This window comes from Phaseolus vulgaris, chromosome 7 (genome assembly GCF_051622355.1).
Source record: "Phaseolus vulgaris cultivar YP4 chromosome 7, ASM5162235v1, whole genome shotgun sequence".
Taxonomy (NCBI): domain Eukaryota; kingdom Viridiplantae; phylum Streptophyta; class Magnoliopsida; order Fabales; family Fabaceae; genus Phaseolus; species Phaseolus vulgaris.
Genome location: NC_143504.1, coordinates 9,701,724 through 9,721,926, shown reverse-complemented (window position 1 = coordinate 9,721,926; position 20,203 = coordinate 9,701,724). Strand labels below are relative to the sequence as shown.

The 20,203-nt window shown below is 31.3% G+C and overlaps 2 protein-coding genes across 2 annotated transcripts; both read left to right on the top strand.

Moving 5' to 3' along the window:
- Positions 1–5,007: 5,007 nt before the first annotated feature.
- LOC137828296 (GRAS family protein RAM1) lies at positions 5,008–6,770 on the top strand. Its single transcript, XM_068634793.2, has one exon. The coding sequence runs from the start codon at positions 5,128–5,130 to the stop codon at positions 6,511–6,513; it is 1,386 nt and encodes a 461-aa protein (XP_068490894.1). The 5' UTR covers positions 5,008–5,127; the 3' UTR covers positions 6,514–6,770.
- Positions 6,771–14,968: 8,198 nt separating this feature from the next.
- LOC137828904 (uncharacterized) lies at positions 14,969–19,469 on the top strand. Its single transcript, XM_068635651.2, has 6 exons — positions 14,969–15,311; positions 15,406–15,593; positions 16,125–18,368; positions 18,461–18,596; positions 18,702–19,039; positions 19,124–19,469. Exons 1-6 carry the CDS (start codon positions 15,032–15,034, stop codon positions 19,310–19,312), a joined length of 3,375 nt encoding a protein of 1,124 aa, XP_068491752.1. The 5' UTR covers positions 14,969–15,031; the 3' UTR covers positions 19,313–19,469.
- The last annotated feature ends 734 nt before the right edge of the window (positions 19,470–20,203 follow it).

Genomic DNA, 20,203 nt, shown 5'->3' with positions numbered 1-20,203 from the left:
AATCTTCTTAATGACCTCTTCATGCATTTTAAAAATCATCATGTTAGTGACACACTTCTCCCAAAAATACCACAAAAAAAAATATCTAGCCTTCCACTTTGTTAACTTTTGTGTAGGTCCATTAGGTATGTACTGGTTATTCAAAAACAACTATTCACTTCAAATTTATAAGATATCCATTTGATATCAACCAACAATGGGAACCACGGGATAATATTATACAAATCATTAAGTCCTTAGTTTGAATTGGAACTTCTGTTTTAGGTTAAAGAAAGCAAAATATCTATTGTATCAAATTGGCATTTTGATTACAATTAGAGAAACATGACATGAAGTATATCCAATATATTTGCTCTTTGATTTGGACAAAAGTAATTTGGTAGGAGAAAGGACGTATTTGTTACAAGGAATATATGTCAAACCAGAGGAAAACAAATATAACATCCAAGTAATAGTGAAATCTTATCAAGGAATATAAGTTTCTTAAATCGAAGAGGACAAAAAATATTCAACAAACTAAACAAGAATTTAGACATACATTGTGCTTTAATATATAATGGCATTTAACTTTGATGGAACATATACTTATAATTATTAACCTACCAATGTGTGTGTGTGTGTGTGTATATATATATATATATATATATATATATATATATATATATATATATATATATATATATATATATATATATAAAATGTGAAATGATGAACTAATTCAATTAATTTAAGTAATATATATTAATAAAAATAAATTTTATAATTTTAAAAAAATATTAATGAAATTACATTGAAATTAAAAATTACTTAAAATAATGACGAATATAAAACAGTTTTCATACCATTCAAATATCGAGTATAACAATTACTCTTAGATGTTAGAATGATTAAATGACTACTATATATATTTGATATATATTAGATTTAGACTTAAATCTTATAATAAATTTAAAATGTTAATTGATATTCAATTACTTTATAATGATATTCCAAAAAAATTGTTAATTCAACTATGCTTCCAGGATATAAATAATACTTTGAAAAATTTAAAGCATAAAAAAGAATTAAATTAAATTAAAATAAAATCATTTAGTTCAGATCTTAATTAAAAATATTATTTAAGACAAGTTATTACTTCTTCTTTTCATGTATGGAGTTAAATGACACGTAGAACTTAAAATAACTCATTCTATAATAAAACAACTTATTGTATATATAGGCTATGTGCCAAAATAACACATGAAATAAAGAATAGTAATTGAAAATTGTAATAAGACAATTTTAATTTACAGTAAAATTATATATTTAATAAATAATATAATAATATGTGTGCTTAATCTTAGCAGTACATTCATAGAGTATAATGAATGGAAATTAAAATCACAAAACGTAAAACTTCCTCTTTTCATGTGTTTGATAAAGTGCGAACTTTTCAAGGAAAAAAAAATATAGAAAACCAGAAGCAGATGTACGGTGCAAACCCTATTTTATATTCTTGGTTCATTTGCAAGATAAAGTCAAAAGTGTTTTGACACCTTCACACTGTATGGAAAATTCTTTTTTTCTTGTGATGTTGTCTTGTTATAAAAATATATTTTGTTTTGTTAATCGTTACAGTTACTCCTCTATCTATGTTCAGCTGCAAGATTTCTTAGAACCTTTCAAACAGCAAAGGAAAACGGATTGACGAAACGTGAATGCGTTTGGATTTGGCAGTTGAAAGTGGAAGAGGGAGAATGATGAGAAAAAGTAGATGTTGTTTATTGAGAAAGTGTTATAAAATAATGTTTATCAACACACCATCCTCTTGCACCAATAGATGGCATCTTGGTTGCTAATGACAATGCATACAAAGTCATCATTGCTACTTAGAGAGTGTGAAAGATGCCAAGAGATGGAGTGCAAGAATCGTAATACCTGGAAGATCCCCAAATGTATTACAGTACTGTTCATAATTACACCCACACCATCCTCAATCAAAGTACGTATTACAATATGCAAATTACTATAATATTTTTGAGAGAAGACAACAGCTGTAGAACCCAAACGTTTGCATCTTAGGATGCAGACAACAAACATCTGGATGCTGGTGTCTCAAATTAAATATAGTTATTCCCAATACTCCAAAAACTACATAGCCATGATTTCACGGATCATGTCAATGTGTGGATGTGGCCTCACACAAGATTACATTTCTTCTTTTTCTGTGCTTCATCTCTCATTATGTATCTTTTATTTCAATACTTATGACTTTTATCAGAACTGTGTATCATTACATGTATACAATAATGCTATTTGAAAGATGTGTGAGCAAAATGAGAAAGGAAAACATTAATATTTCTAGAATATATAACAGGTTTGTATACGTTGACATAACATCACAGAGAAGAATGAAGTTCTTACATGCCAAGTGAGGGTGAAAAAAAGTGAAGTAGGTTGAAATAAAGTAATGGCATGAAGCACAGAAAAATGAATTGGATGAGGAAGAGAACACGTGCAGCGGATCCATGGATGCACACGTAGATTTGTACATATCTCCAAAGTATCATGATCCTACTTAGGACTCCTAAATTATTGTGCAAAGGGGAAAATATTGTATGATTTGATGCAAGGGGAAGAGGATAGAATAAAGTATATTTTATGTGTGTTTTTGTTTGGAAAGGAGAGGGATGAGTTATTTTTTGGGGGAAAGTTGGAAAAATGAGTAGTGGAGATCTGTGGTTGATGAGTGATGACTTACTTACTCCACTGCTCTTTCCCCATCCATCAAAATTTTCTTCTGATGACTGACACGATTGGTATGCAGAACCGACCACACCACCTTTCTCTCTTCAACCCCCACCACTACTTCCTTACCTTTGTTCTTTTTCATCTTGGCACGCAAAGAGTGTATGCTCACGCAAAGGGGAAAAAAAACATATAGATTTGGGAGGGACGTGTTTGTTTCTTGAGAAAAGGGAGGTATGAAAAAACCCTCACGTGGGGTTGTCTGACAAACCCCATTTTTTCCACTAACCCGAATGAGAGATTGAGAATGCCTATTGAATTCAAGTACCTGTCCTTGCATCACACCTTTGTTTCTAACACACACACCCATCCTTTCTCTTTAGTCCACTTCATGCTATCTATTACACACGTACCCTTTTGCTTTCTCTTCCTCATTTTTCATTTTCTGTTCCTTCTCATTCATTTCTCAAGCAAAAGTGAAAATTTTTTAATCAAAAATGTTTTGGGGTTTTTTTTGTCTTTGAGATGGTATGGCAGAGGGGCCTCACGTGGGTTTTTCTGACACCAGAGCATGTTTTTCTACCTTACCACTTTTCCTTCTTTCCTTCCTCGTTTTACCTTTCCATTCATCAAGTTGAGACAAAGAGGTTTCTTGCATTTGGGTTTTGGTCTTCTTTGTTACACTGCTATATAGTAAGTAGTATATATGTATATGCATATTTTTTTCTATAGATTATTGGTTGTGGAGATATATGCAGAAGGAGGTTTCTTTATGTTAGATGCTCTATTTTTCTTCAGTTATCTTCTCAGCTTTGGATAACATTATACTTAGTGCATCCAAGAAACTGCCATGTGTCAGCCTCAAATTGCACGTTCATTGTGTGTGTCCTATTTGAAGCATATTAATAGTAAGTTATGTGTCCTCCATTAACAAGACAATCAAGAATTAAGAACTTTCCCATGTTTGATGTGACCTTTAAAGGATCCAGCACTGCTACCTATGACTATTTCAATCACCAATACCAACACTCATTAATACCTCATTCTCTTCCTTTCTACACGGAAAATCATTATTTTTTTGTTAGGAAAGTGATTGATACTAATTGATAGGCACAAAATTATTTCACAGATTCTTCCCAGCTATAAATGAATTTAAATCTAGTTATTTTAAATTATAATTTGATAACCACTATATACTGTTGCCTAAACTACTGGTTTTCTATTCGTACAGTAATTTATTAACCATTCCTTCCCTCCTTCATTGGAATACTGATATATGCTACAAAAGTTGATCGAGTTGGTAATTAATGTTTACAATGGCAGATGCTTTGTGGAGTAAAGTAAACCTTTTATCCCAATCATCTTACTGCCAAAAGGAGAAAAATGAAGTTGAATAAGCATATACAGAGACACAGTGCATCCATATTTATAAAAAAATACGTTTATCACACGGGTAAAGTGGTGTCACTTTTTGTTACCATCCATTTGTCTTGGTATATTATGACGAGAAAGTGTCAAAAGTTTCCTTGCAGAAGATCCCAAAGTACTCGTGGAATATATGCTAAGAAAGCCAAATCCTTGTAAGTGGCTCTAAATTGTACCAATAAGAAGGCATGTTGAGAAGGCTAGGATCCAAATTTCTTTGTTTCCATCAAAGGCAATGAAATGAAGTCTCAAATGTGGCTCATATAACTAATAAAAAGAATGTCATTGACTAATCTATTTATTTTAATAGATATATATAGGTATATTTATACATAAATATAGCGGGTACCTGCATTAATTGGTAGTTCACAGATATGGAAGTCTAAGTAGGTAATTGATGGAAGGGAAGGAATATGTGTGGGGGAGAAAAGGAATAGGATGATGAAGGTAACTTGTTAGGGCAATTAATTAGAAGGAAAACTGTGTGAGGACAATTCTTTCAAGGACGGTACGTTTGATTCCCCATTGACAACGCTGTCTCTTGTCCAATTCATGTGGCATCTTCCAAGCCTTCCCAACTACCAAAGGAGTAAAAACCCATAAACAGGACCCTTTAATAGATTTCAAAAGCAGTCCAATATAATAATAATGAAAAGATCAATGTGTTTTTCCTGACCCAAGACACTGATTCTAAAGAATAAAAAGATACCCTTCTTAATCTCTCCGTCTTATTGGAAAATATGGGAGAAAAGAAAAAACAATATCTCTCATCCTTCTCTCTTTCTTCATCTTTTGCTCCTATATATACCCATATCATCACATGAAGGAATTTTTGTGACTTCTCCCCCATAAAAGTTCACAAGCATATCAGGTTTATGTCATAGATTTACTCTCCCTCTCTCTCTCAGACACACACTCTCTCTCATCACACACACACACAGGTTTTGTTTGTTCTCTTTCACTCTTTTTTCAGATATGGAAGATTCAGAGGAGGATGAGCTTTTGAATCTTAGCCTTTCAGTTGCTGCAGATAGGGAAAAGAAAAAGAAGGGAAAGATAATTAGGGAACATAGCGTCTCTATGAGTAGTACTACTGGTAGGAAGTCCTATGAAAGGTATGAAGGGAAGATATTTAGGCTTCTTGAAATGAGGGAGCAGATGGTAAGAGAAGAGCATAGGAGGAAAGGAGTTGTGGAAGATGGGAATGGCCTCCCCTTGATCCATTTGCTGCTCTCAACTGCCACTGCTGTTGATGACAACAACTTGGATTCATCCTTAGAGAATCTCACTGATTTATACCAAACTGTTTCCCTAACAGGTGACTCGGTTCAGCGTGTGGTGGCTTATTTTGCTGATGGTTTGGCCGCAAGGCTTCTCACAAGGAAATCTCCATTCTTCGACGTGCTCATGGAGGACCCAACAACTGAGGAAGAGTTCCTTGCATTCACGGATCTCTACAGGGTTTCACCTTACTTCCAATTCGCTCATTTCACAGCAAACCAAGCTATTTTGGAGGCCTTTGAGAGAGAGGAAGAGAGGAACAACCGCGCTTTGCATGTCATTGACTTTGATGTCTCCTATGGCTTCCAATGGCCCTCTCTCATTCAGTCTCTCTCAGAGAAGGCAACCACTGGCAACCGCATATCCCTCAGGATAACCGGATTTGGGAAGAATCTCAAAGAGCTTCAAGAAACTGAGTCTAGATTGGTTAGTTTCTCAAAGGGTTTTGGCAGTCTGGTGTTTGAATTCCAAGGGCTGCTACGAGGCTCAAGGGTGATCAACCTAAGGAAGAAAAAAAATGAAACGGTGGCCGTCAACTTAGTTTCTTATTTGAACACTTTGAGTTGTTTCATGAAGATCTCTGACACATTGGGATTTGTTCATTCCCTTCATCCCTCCATTGTTGTTCTGGTGGAGCAAGAGGGTAGCAGGAGTCCTAGGAGCTTCTTGTCAAGGTTCACAGACTCCTTGCACTACTTTGCAGCCATGTTTGATTCACTGGATGATTGCCTCCCACTAGATAGTGCTGAGAGGTTCAGAATTGAGAAGAAGCTTCTGGGGAAAGAAATCAAAAGCTTGCTCAACAGTGATGTGGATGGTGTGGATTGCCCAAAATATGAGAGGATGGAAACATGGAAAGCAAGAATGGAGAATCATGGGTTTGTTGCCACCAAAATAAGCTCAAAGTCTATGATCCAAGCAAAACTATTGCTGAAGATGAGGACACATTATTGTCCTCTTCAGTTTGAGGAAGAAGGAGGTGGAGGTTTCAGGGTTTCTGAAAGAGATGAAGGAAGGGCTATCTCTTTAGGGTGGCAAAATAGGTTTCTGTTGACAGTCTCAGCATGGCAATCAGTCTGAGAGATACAAGCTTTAAGTCCTAACCCTTTTCATCATTTTGGTAATAATCTACACTTAAAATGATGATTTAGCTAATATTTTTCTTATTTTCTTTCATTTAGCTGCCTATCTTGTTATATATCTAAGTCTTCAATTATGAATAGCTTTCCGTAGTTGGTAGATTGTTTAAGTAAGGATTAAGGTTAATATGTATATATATTAGGAATGTTCCCTTTCTCTTCTTCATTGTTTTAGCATGATGAACCCTAATTTCCCTATTCTCTTGGGCCCAAGTGGAAAAACCCTAGTTTAAGCCAGGAACAAATATATATCTAATTAGACACTATTTAGGTTTACCTGAATGAGATCCGATTACATGTTACTGATGATTTCATCAATCATCTTATTGACAGCAGTAGAGTTACAAAATATTTTATATATTTTCTTTCTACATGGTAACAACTGTTGTTATCCTTGACTATTGTGTGGGTAAAAAATAGTATTACAGAAGTGAAAGAAGAAAGAAACGAAAATATTTATAACATCAAGAATGGAGTTACTTAATAAATTTAAGGATTCTTTGGGATAAAATTATTTTGGAGTATCAGAAGGGAAATTTAAAATTAAAAACACATAGGATATCATGATGTGTGGATAAAAAGAAGAAACACATTGAGGACAAAAATATAGGGAGTTTTGATATGATTAAAGCTGGCTAGCAATTATTACATGGGTATTTTTAAAACATTTATAAAATTACAAAAGAAATTTTTAGTAAAATCTAAAATAAAAATATGAATGTTAAAAAATATAATATTATAAAAATGTTTGCATAATTAATTATTTTAAAAGCTTAAGACTAATATAAAGTGACCAGTCATTCTTTAGAAATGAGTGAACTAAGTTATTCTGGTTTAAACTGCTTTGTAAAAAAGTAATATTGTTTTATGAAACAAACAAAAAATTAATAACATTGTTTTCTATAGTTTAAAAGCTAACCTTGTATTTCAAAACAAGAACTAGAACATCAAAATATGGTTTTAGTTTTGTTTCATTATACTTTTTAAGTTTTTTTTGAATAATTGATAAAATAAATAGATAATCAGACCTTTTTTTTAAAAAAAAAAACTAAAAATTACTTTTCAAACAAGTTTTAAATCACAAAAAAGATATTTCAAATTAATATATAACAAATGAATAAATAATAAAGCAATTAATGTAAAGTACATACATCTTGTAACTATAGTTGTTTCACTTAGTCAAAATTTTTTAATCTTATAAGTTGAATTCAGTCTTCTCTTTACATTAATGCAAAACAACAAATTATAAGAAGAGAAAGATCATCTTTTACCCTTAATACTCTCATTAATATATACTTTTGTGATTTTACTCATAGGTTCAAAATAGTTTCCAAAAATTAAAAAGGGGTGTTAATAATCTAAAACTTTTTCTTTAGTTTAGAAAAAATAGATCCCTATTTATCTCTATTAAAAATAAATATAGATATCTACTAGTACATTGGAAAATGATTATCACTTCATGTCTGCATGACTGCAGAAAACCATTCATACAATCTTGTTAATTTATGTGCAAAATGTCATATTTACAACATGCAATTTTGGCCAATTATTTGGTTAAAACTATACCGATAGATATAAAATGAATGCATAATTTGGACTACTATAATATTATATAACCAATAATTTGGATTACTTCATTATATAACCAACAATTTTGCTGATAAAAAAAATATAACCAACAATTTTCTATAAGACAATGCTTGTTTTTATAATCACAATTAGGAGCTAATAAGCAATTTTATCAAACTAATCCTAGCTTCCTTACAAAAAAGGGGATTCAAAACAAATTAATATTATTTTTATTTAACTCCTTTAAAGTATAAAATACACTTCTAAAGATAAAATATAAGAAAATAACCATTGATTGAAACTACAAAACATTAACATCATAGGAACCTCATAATTCATTTTAAACATACATATATTTTGTCACAGTCTCAACCTATTAATGTTTTCAATTATTACCTACTAATATATATATATATATATATATATAGGAGAACCCTATACATGGTGTTACCTTCTTCATTGTGAGCATGGCCACATATTTAAAGGATGAACTGTGGCTTACATTTTAACACGTAATAATAAAATAACTGACTAATTATTAAAAAATAGTAAAAATATGGAAGTAAAAGTTGAAAATTCTTCTGCAGCCGTATAACATATAACCCAAATGAACACGAAATTGATTCCAGAAGCTCCTATACCTAGCTATGAACGTAGCATGTACGCTATTTTGGACTTTGGTTCTTCGCGTTGAATCAATTACTACATTCTAAGCATTCATTTTTGCAACAGCACCCACATTCAGCACTTCATATCTTCTGAAATATATGTATTAAGCCATTTTTGGTATTTGTCTGATGTTAATTTCTGCAGAAGAGAAAATGATCTGTGTTATAAACCTCCCATTCTGATTAATTCCATTGACATGTGTTGATGATGAGCATGGCAATATAGATAGCAACACTTTCTTTTCATCGTTTCCACTGTACTGTAGCTGCTGAAAAACACCATAAAAGTTGCATTTATTATAGCTTGTAAATCACAATCTGCTATCTCCATGGGAGATCGTGACCCATGAGGAGTAGTTGCAAACACACTCTCTATGTTACAATGGAATCTCTAGTGTGTCAGGGAAAAAGAAACACAAGATTTTTAGCCATTTGAAGCAATGAAATAGTCAGCATTTTCTCCTAGAGAAGCTGAATCTTCTGTATTCACAAGCCAACCTAGGTTCAGATATTAGGTTAGCAATAACAAAATAATTATATTTTCTAATAAGTTCAGTATATATAGGGATACACATTACTCCATAAAATCGCTTATTAGGAACTAAATTAATCCCCATGGTAAAAAATGGTGTACAATTCTCCTTTTACCTAAAACAGTTCCTATGGTTTTAACAAATTTTGTTGAGTTAAATATTATTTTTATATACATTTTTTCATAACATGTTCCTATAATATTTTTTTCGCTATTTATCCATTATTACATTACACCTTTTAGTTTATGCTTTTCTTTCATTTAATCCTTTCATTTAAAAAAAATCATGAAATAAAAACCAATTTTAAAAATAAAAATAATTAATTGTTATAGTAACTAAATTAGATACCATTTTAGAGACTAAACAAATTTTTGGTTTTTAAATTAGTTTCTATTATTATTAAATAATTTTTAAATTTGTATCTAATTAGCTACCAAGGTTTTAACTACCAATTATTTAGATTTTAAATTTGGTAGCAAAAACTTTGGTAGCTAATTAGATACCAATTTAGAAATCATTTAACAATAATATAAACTAATTTAGAATCCAAAAGTTTTTTTAGTTTCTAAAATGGTCTGTACTATAACAACTAATTATTTTTTAATTCTAAAATTTGTTTCTATTTCATGATTTACTTTTAATTATTATTTAAAATTTTCTGAAAATACAAATAAAAAAGTAATTTTCCTAAACAGGCTCTCTAAAAGTAATTTTAATAATCATTTATAAATTTTACTACTTTTTTTTCTAATAGGCTACACTTTCATAGAAAATCAGAATCAAACGAGTTTTTACCCTTTTCTTCTACACGATATTTTTGTTTTTATTAAACTCATCTTAGAATACATGTGTTATGTGTTATCTTTTAACAGTTGTGCCGCCCGCTTCGATCGACTGGCCGAAATCAACCTTGGTCCAATTTTACTACTTAAAAACACTTAGTTGAAGTGGACACCAAAATTTGTGTTCTTGAGATAGAATTTTCATATTTATAACTTGAAATAAAACTACATTAATGTAGATGGGAAGGGGTCCTGTAATTATTTTCTATAAGGGATAAGTAAAATGTTTTCTTGAGAAAGTAAAGATAAAAGTGTTTTAGATTCCATGTAAACATAGGTAATGGTAATTTTAATGCACTTCAATAGAAAATTAATAAAGAAAATGTTTCTATAAAATCAGTTAAACCACAATCCTACAATCTAAACATGCACTAATTAATATATGAACCCATGACCTCTATTTATAAGCAATCTGTAATATTTTTAATTGGTCCTTCACAATAAATTATAAATATCACTTTCACTTTGAGACATTATCTTCGTTAGAACTATATATATCCTTAAGCCTTAAAACTTAAATTCCAAAATAGATAATTAATTAAAATTTAATAATGTGATGGCAACGTGATAAAAAATATACATGCAGTGGTGTTGAATTTTGTTCTAATGATTGGAAGTGCATGATTTGTTATATTATTGGTTCTTTACACAGAGAGTTGTCATTATCAAATGCTAAATATGTATCTCTTTATATCTATCTGGATCTCACCATATCAAATCCAGTTAGCTTCTCATATTGTGACTACTCATTGCCAAAGGAAAAAAAAGGAAAAGCTGTATTTGCCAAATAAATATTTTTTTTTTATATTTATTAAGAGAAAGGCCTCAAAATTTTGGATAGAAAGATGGTGAGATAAGATGATTTTACCTAAGGATTTCCTCTTTTGTGTAATGCTTTTTAAGGTTAAAGCACCAAATATATACATTTGATCACTTGTTGTAAATCACCTCATGTGAAAAAAATGTTATCTCAATTCAAATTTGTTTTTTAGCAATTTTTTGTCAACAATTTGTTCTTATATGTTAGTGAGGATAACATCATCCTTTTCAAATTATTATTACACATAAAAAAAATATAACTTAATATCTATAAATGTAATTTAATTAACTTTTGTCATTTGAAGGTAGCAAAAATCAAGTGATACTATACTATAATTCTCAAAGTTTTACCCTTACATTATTAATAAGTTTAATCACTAATAGCTAAAACATTAATAATTAATTAAAGAAAATATTTATTGAAAATATAAATTAATTTAGATATTAATAATTTTATAGTATTTAATTTAATATCGTAACTAATTATTTATTTTCTTAATTGGTTTGTGTTTAAATGGATTTTTGGTATAGTCAAACGGTTCATTGAATCAATAAAAATTCAACCTAAACATCTTAATCGAATTAATTATTAATGAAATTTTGTATTAGAATCAAGTTCCAAATAATTAATTATTATTTTAAAGTAATCAATTATCGCACTCATGTAATGAGGTACAACATAAAATAATAAATTATTCGTAAAAGTATTAGTATGTACAAGTAAGATAATTGATTATATTTTAATATAATTAATTAAATAATTTTTTTTAAAACAGAAAAAACTTAAGTTTTCTAGAAAAAAATAATGAAAAATATAATATACATAGAGTTTTCAAGTTTAGGCTTTAGATTTTTTTTAAGTTTCATAAATTACTTTTTTTACCACAAAAGGTATAAATGATCTTTTTATGAGACATTTTTTATATAATATTTAATAATTTTTACTTATTTTCTTTTACTAAGATGGTGAACTATCACTACAAGAAAATCATTAAATAGTAATTAAATTTAGAGATAAAAATAATTAGATTGACTAAGTTAGATACTAATTTAGAGACTAAAACATTATTCATGGTTTTATTATTAATAAATTTTTTAAAAATAATTTCTAAATTAGTTACCTAAGTTTTAACTACTAATATTTTAGATTCTAAATTAGTCTCTAAAAGACTAATAGAGATTAATTTAGAATATAAAGTAGTAAGTAGCTAAAATCTTGATAGCTAATGGTTAGATACTAATTTATAAACTATTTTATAATGTTTTATTAATAATAGAAACTATTTTTTTTTATATAAAATGGTCTTTAGTTTAATCAAATAGTAACTAATTATTTTGGTCTCAAAAATTAATTTCTATTTAATGATTTTTTTATGAGTGTTTTGGAATTATTATTTAATAAAAAAATTAAAGGTTTATTTTTTAGGATGTATTTACATTATTCTATGTGAAGTTAGTGTGCTCACACCTTTTCAACTCTTGTGTTTTTGCATGTAGTTTCAACACAATAACAAATATTGGGGAAGATTTCAATTTTAGTTTTTCAATTGTGTAGTTCAAAGAATATCTTAGGATAAATGTTATTAGTAAAAAATATTCAACAATTAAATACGTTAAGTTTCTCATTTATAACAATTATTCTTCCATTTAAACATGTTGGTGCAAAATTTAAAAAATTATATTTGTCTATAGTGGTGTGTTCAACTAAGAGTAACATGTGTTACTAATCCATGCATAATATGTCTTTTCAAGAGATTTTTGCATGTGAAGTTGGTGATCCATGCAAAAAGAAATTATTATATTTTTGGACAAGTCATATTTGTGGAAACGATTTTATTATGAAGAAGTTGTATCAAGATATACGAATTCATTTTAGATTTTAGTTATTAACGACTTTTATTAGAACCGTATAACACAAAAGTTGAAGGGACATAACACAATTTCATAAGTGACACGACTTTAGTTATATTACTTTTACACGAAAATCATGTTATGATATAATTTTACTTAAACCTTAATTTAAAAATGGAACAAAGTTGTGAAGAATCCATACAATTTCAACAAGTTGTCATGACAATTTCAACAAGTTGTCATAAATGACAATTTTTTGTTGACAAAAATCTGAAGTAAAATAAAATCATGCAAACAAGACACAACTTGTCCAAACGTAATATTTTTTTTTCTATATTTATGTTAAACAAACTAAAATGCATCATTCTCCAAAAAAAAATCATAATGGTTGTGGTGTTTAATGTCTTCATCCCACCCATCTTTTTTTTCAATAAGTAAAGAATTAATAAATAGGTATTTCATATATACTCCTAGTACTCAAATTATCATATACTATTTTGGTATTTTCTACCATAGCCCTACCTTATACAAATTATTATAACTTTATTTAGCCAAACTGGGTCACCCTACCCATAATAATTAATAAAAACAAAATAAGTAAATTAGAAACATTATTTTAAAAGTTAATAAAGTTAATAAATTTACCTATTTTTATTATTTATAAAACACGCTTAAAAGTGTATTGTTGTAACAAAGATTAAACCGAGTATTTGTTTTTACCTGCATAAAAAATGGTAGTTTTAGTTAGTATTCCTATACTTATACGTATCAAAGACCCTAATAAATAGGATTTGATGAATGGGATTATATGACCCAGTGACATTTTAAAAAGTTTATTTGTATCGACATTTTTTTTAAATCAACTTTTATAACTAGTTATTTTTATTTATTTTGAAGGAATCTTTAATTACTAAACATAAATGCAGAAGAATTAAATTCAGGCAGTTATAGAATAATTTAATCACTTTTGATTCTATTATTTGCTGTTGAGTGAATTTGAATATGACAGTTTGGAATGCTTTGACAAACTAATAAAATATAAATTTTATTGTAAAAAAACATTTAAAAAAAGCAAAAATGTAAATTCTTCAGTTTCCATTTTATATCACCAGTTTCAAGAAAAATACTTTACTCCTCATGCAAATGAGGTGTGTCACTGTCATGGCACTCTAAAGCTAGCATTAGTTGTAACACCTTTCATGTGAAAACCAAAAGCAAAAAATATTCACTGATTCAGTCACAACTTGTTAAAAAAAACTATGGTGAAAACAATAGTGATCAATAAACAACCTCCCATATACATTGCTTGCATGTTTCTTTCTTTTTTGTGTGCAGAAAAAGAAGTTCTACAAAACTGCTACACTAATTAAACCTTTTTTTTTATAATAGCTACCACTATTATTGTTCATAATTCTGTAGTAGGCAGTAGATTGCATCAGTCATTTTACAGTACAAGATTAGAAAACAGTAACCAACTTCAACACTAAGGCACATTGTCCAATAAAAAAGCTTGCTTCCCATGGAGACTCTGTTGAAATTTTTTCATAATTTTAATTTTTTATTTCTATGGATTGCATGTTAAATTGGGAGGAAGAATAAGAAATTATTCATCAACAAAATTCATTCCTTATAATGAAATTAGGTGATTATTGAATCATTAGGTGATTACTGATTGAGTTGTTATTTTGTTGTGGTGGAATGAAACATGATTAACCCATTAAGTTTCATTATTCTTCTATTTTTATCTGAATAAATCACAAAATATATAACACAACTTTAGTTTTCATTCCAGTCGCAGTTTAAAGTTCACTGCGGAAAAACTTTAATATTGGAAATATATTTATTTTTATAAATTAAAACTCACAATTAAAAATATTTTCACTCCTTCAATTCAACATTTCTGCATTTGAAACTGAATTCCTATTTCTCTCTTCTTTTAAAATAATCAATGATTAAAATAATTAACTTCTAAATGTAAATTATTATTGTAAATACAATACATTAAAAAGATATAACTAATTTAAAAAGATACCATTTCAAGGCAATTGTAACGCTGAGAAAAAAAAGATAGCCGTTGGACACAACACTGTCTTCAAATATTCAAAAAATATAACTCTTGTTATCACTACTCACTTCCAAGTTTCAGGCTTTAGAAAAAGGGATCTTCTTCTTCTTCAATGGCTGACATTGCCATGATGACACAAATGAGTAACATTAACAATAACCCAGAACAAGAAAAGCATGCAAAGTTCCCAGTTTTAACGGTGCTCAAGAACAACGCCGTTCTCAAGAATATCCTCCTCGTACACGACGCCAACAACGAAGATCAGACGGTCCTGATTGGGCGACACCCTGACTGCAACATCGTCCTCATGCACCCCAGCGTGAGCCGTTTCCACCTCAGGATTTGCTCCAACCCTTCTTCCCTCACTCTTTCTCTCGTTGATTTGGCTTCTGGTGCGATACCAGTTAAACGAATCGTTTTTTGTTCTTTTTCTTTTCTCTTTGTTCTTGCTTTGAATCTTGATGGGTTTTGATTCTGTGCGGGCAGTGCATGGTACGTGGGTGCGTGGGATGAAGCTGGAGCCCGGGGTGAGGGTGGAATTGAAGGAAGGTGACACCTTCACTGTAGGGGTTTCTACTAGGCTTTATCGTCTCAGCTGGGTCCCTCTTACCCAATTGAATGTCTTTTTGCCCCATCAACAACAAAAAGAACATGAACAAGAAGAGATAATCAAGGTACTTTTTTCTTTTTACTTTTCGGTAAAACTATTCACTTAGCCTAGAATTATCGTCTTTTTAAGTTTTACTTTCATTTATATGAAGTCTAATTCCCTGGAGTTATTTTGCGGTTTATGAGAAAGTTTTTTGTACTCGTTAATTTTATGCTGTTTGAAAGTTTTCTATGATATTATATTAGCATTAAAAACCAAAAATTAGCTTCTATACGTGTAAAAGGGACTACAAATTATAATTTTCTCGTATAAGAACTAACAATAGAGGTAATTGTAAGGACTATGTTAAATGTTTATAGCGTAGAATGCATGTCAGGTGTCCGTAAGTTGTTTTTCTTTTTAGTTTGTTTGGAATTTTGGGAATTACTAAGGATTTTGAATTGAGACGGCTTTAAGGAACGCAGAAGTTTGGTTTGGTAAATTGATGTCTACTAGCTTGAGGAGGAATAGTTTGCTTTATTTATTCTGGGCATTTTGTTTTTTAAAATGTTATATATTTTGTTTGTGTGTTTTCTTTGATTTTTCTCTACTTTAGTTGGGTATGCAGGATGAGAATTTGGAATATACTGTGGAAGAAGAGATTCCGGAGGCTGAAGACATGGTTTCTCTTTGTTGTGATGAAGAGAGCAAGAGCCATTCTGAAGATAAGGGATTGGGAGTTATCAATGGAACTGAAACATTGTGTTTTCCTACACACTCTGGTGGTGAAAATATACATTGTGACCGTCAAAATAGTGTTTTATCACCCCCACATATACAATCACCCCCTTATGCAAAACCAGTTGATGAATTCGATTACACTGAGAAAATTGAAGCTTGTCCGAAAGTGGAGATGCCTGGAGAAACTAATTTGCTTTGCACATTGAGAGAGTATTTCACACAGAACTTATGTCTGCCTGTTGTGGAAGCGGTTCACGGGACCAAAATGCAGCAATTTCAAGCCCAACATGATACTTTCACAAAACAACAACCTTCTTTGAAAATGCTTTGGTCCAGCTTGTCTACAGATATTGATCCTCCTGCGACTTTTGATGAAAGGGATGTTGTTGCAGTGGCTGTAATACCTACAGAATCTGATTCTGGATGCACACATGAAGATACTGACAAGGTTGAAGATATTTTAACAACTGGACCAAGAATTTTCAATTCTGAGAACACGTGTTTGATAGTTGAGAAAGATCTTCCAGATTCTGAATTTCATCAAATGGAAGTTGTTGAAGAAATTTCTGTGGATTCAATACCTGAAGGAGAAAAACAAGGTGAAATTCACTGGTCCAGCTTGCCTACAAATATTGGTCCTTCATCTTTTGATGTAAAAGATGTTGCTGCAGTGGCTTCAATACTTACAGAATCTGAGTTTGAATTCACGCATGGGGATAATGACAAGGTTGGAAATATTCTCACTTCTGGACGAAGAACTTCCAATTCTGCGAACATGTGTTTGATAGTTGACAAAGATATTCCTGATACTGTATTTCATATAATGGAAGTTGTTGAAGAAGTTTCTATGGATTCAATACGTGATGGAGAAAAACAAGATGAATGCAAGGAACAGTACACGTCAAAGTTGCAGGATCAGAATGGAAAATCTTTCCGTGAGGAAGGGTACTCTCGTGAGGAAATAGTTGAAGATAATGGAAACAACTGTATTAAAAGCTTTCCTGCATCTTTTAATGAAAAGAGCTTACCTGTAGTAACTCTAATACCCACAGAATCTGAATTTGGATGCACACTAGGAGATAATGAAATGATTGAAGATATTTTAGAAACGGAATCACGAACTATCAATCCTGAGAACACATCCTTGCTAGATGAGGAAGTTATTCATGTTTCCGAATTTCAACCAATCAATACTGTTGAAGATGTGCTTGTGGATTCAATATCTGATGGAGAAAAAGAAGATAAGTGTGGCAAGGAGTTGGAGTCAAAGTTACAGGCTTCCCTAGATGCTAAATCCTGTCAGGAACCTGGTACCTCAGTGGATGAAATAGCTGAAGATAATGGAAAAATTTGTACAAAAAGCATCTCCTCCACGTCATTTCATGTAGAATCTCCAAATTCTTCATTGCTTCAGGAAGTTGCCTTTAACATTACAGCCGAGAACCAGACCCCTCAATCTCTCACTGCTCTGACAGGATGCTCTGGAGGGGAGTTCCTTGAAAAACATGTAGAATCAACAGAGAAAAGTTCAACCTTTGGCAGTATTTGGTCAAGAAGGTGTAAGGGTTCTAGTGCTCCCCATATTGGAGCCAGAAAGCGTAGATTTATGAGCACATCTAAGGTTGGTACTGAAGTTAAAAAGAGTAATGTAAAGGAGGCCATAAATAAATCAATGCCAAAGGATCTTTCCTCTGTTTTTGATGTGGAAGAAAAAAAAATTACTTCAAATAAGGAAAACCTAAGCTTAAATTTGCAGCTCATGAAAAAAGGTAAGCTAGAAGAAATTAAACTTCCCACGTCACAAAGGTCACCCAATTTGAGCTGTTTTAGTCCCAGCATTCATTCAGCCAAAAGCACAAGCGATGTTTCAAATAAAGTGAACTTGACTATAAAAGTAGCTCAAGAATGGAAGTCACAAAGAAAGCCTCTTAAATGTCTTATCAACTTGGTTCATGAGCAAGATATGATGGAATTAAAAGAGAAAAGAGTGGAAAGGATACCCTTCCGATCACTAATGAACTCTGGAGACAATCATAATTCAGTGATTATTTCTGCTGCAGAAAGTACTGATAATGCCGGTATTTGTGGGAAGATCTCAAACAAGTGCACTACACCTTCTGTGAGTCAACCTATATTCATTTACCATTCATATAAATGGCTGGCTCAAGAGTTCCATATTAGCATATACGCTTACATTTGTTTTGTTTGCAGCAACATACTAGCAGAGAACAAAAGAGGAGCTGGGACATGGTTGTAGACACTGCTTCTCTTGTGAACAATGAGTCAAGAAAAGCTCTGCAGCTTCTACAAGGTCTCAAGGGGACTCGTTTAATCATTCCAAGATCGGGTAATGAGTTTTAGATCATTATATGCCTTGTAATGTACTTTGTTTGGAATGGGAATGATGTTGCTTTTCACAGAAGTTACTCTCACTAACAATCTGTGATGTCAGTCATAAGGGAACTAGGCTGTATGAAGCAACAATTTACACTTTTTAGAACAACTTCAGAGGCTTCTTTGGCATTAGAGTGGATTAAAGAATGCATGGAGAAAACAAGGTGGTGGATTCATATCCAAAGCTCAATGGAGGAGTGCGGGCTGACAGTTCCAACCCTTTCTGCTTCTCCGCAGACTCAGTTTGTTGGTTTCAGGATCTCAAATAAATGTTCTTCACCTGCTGTTGAAGATCACATCCTTGACTGTGCTCTTCAATATAGAACAAAGGAGAATGTTGGACAACTTGTCCTACTTAGTCATGATGTTACATTGAAAATAAAATCCATGGCAAAGGTATTCTCTTCAATTGAATATAAAATCTATTCTCTGGACACATCTCATTTTCCTAACTCTTGATGTTATTTTCTACTATTTCAGGGGTTGCTGTGCGAGACAGTGCAACAATTTCGCCAGAGTTTAGCAAACCCCTTCTCTGAGAGGTTCATGTGGCCCAAGAGCTCTCCTCGAGGACTGACATGGTCTTGCCAAGATGATTTGGTTTTAAGGGAGAAATATTGTGGATTGCCATCAAAGGCTGGTTTGAAGCTCATCACAGAGCAGCTTTAGCACTTTCATTGATTAAATTTTTTACTATTATAATCTCATTTTTTACTATTATAATCTAAAGGTAATTCTGTAAGTTTTATTTTCAAGTCTTGGGAGAGAAAAGTGTCCTTTTGGAACAGTAGTCATTACATTAATTTATTTATTCTTTTCTATCTAATTACACATTTTTCTCTTTTCCTCCTTTTATCTTCGTCGTACAATGATTACTTTTCTCGTAACATTAATTTTAAGCACCAACACAGTGCATGTTGATACATAAAAATTTTGGGCCACAATTGATTGTAAAAGCCACCGAGAAAGGCGTTGTTACGTCGCACAAGAAGTACGAGTGTGATTGACTGAGCTTCGACCACGGTACTGAAGATGGTTTTAGAAATGACTAATGATATAGACACGAAAATCACTACCAGATTCCACATTCATGAACAGGAAAAATGATGGATGTACATGTAAAAGGTAGAAAAAATTAACAGAAAAAAAAGTAAGATGAATAACATGGTATTAAAAAGAAAGAAAGAAAATGTATATTTAATACTTTTTCTCTAATGTTGTGTTTGTGTTTGCTTTTGGAAATGACACTCTAACCGGTGTAAAAGGTTGAGGGTGAGGGGAAAGATGGGGGCTTCTCTAAAAGGTTGAAGGTGAGGGTGTGAGTGAAGGGAAAGATGGGATGTTTAGGTTGCTCTCATAAGTGAAGAGAAAGGAAAGTAGGTTAAGATGAAAACCACATAGGATTTGAGGAAAGACAATGGTGTCATTGCTTTTGCTAAACATTTTTGGACTTTATCTTACACACTTCCATTACGCGAGCTTTGCATGACATGTAGCAACAGTGCAATACTGACACAACAATGCAAATGCGCATGAGATTCCTGACTTTGGTTTACATAA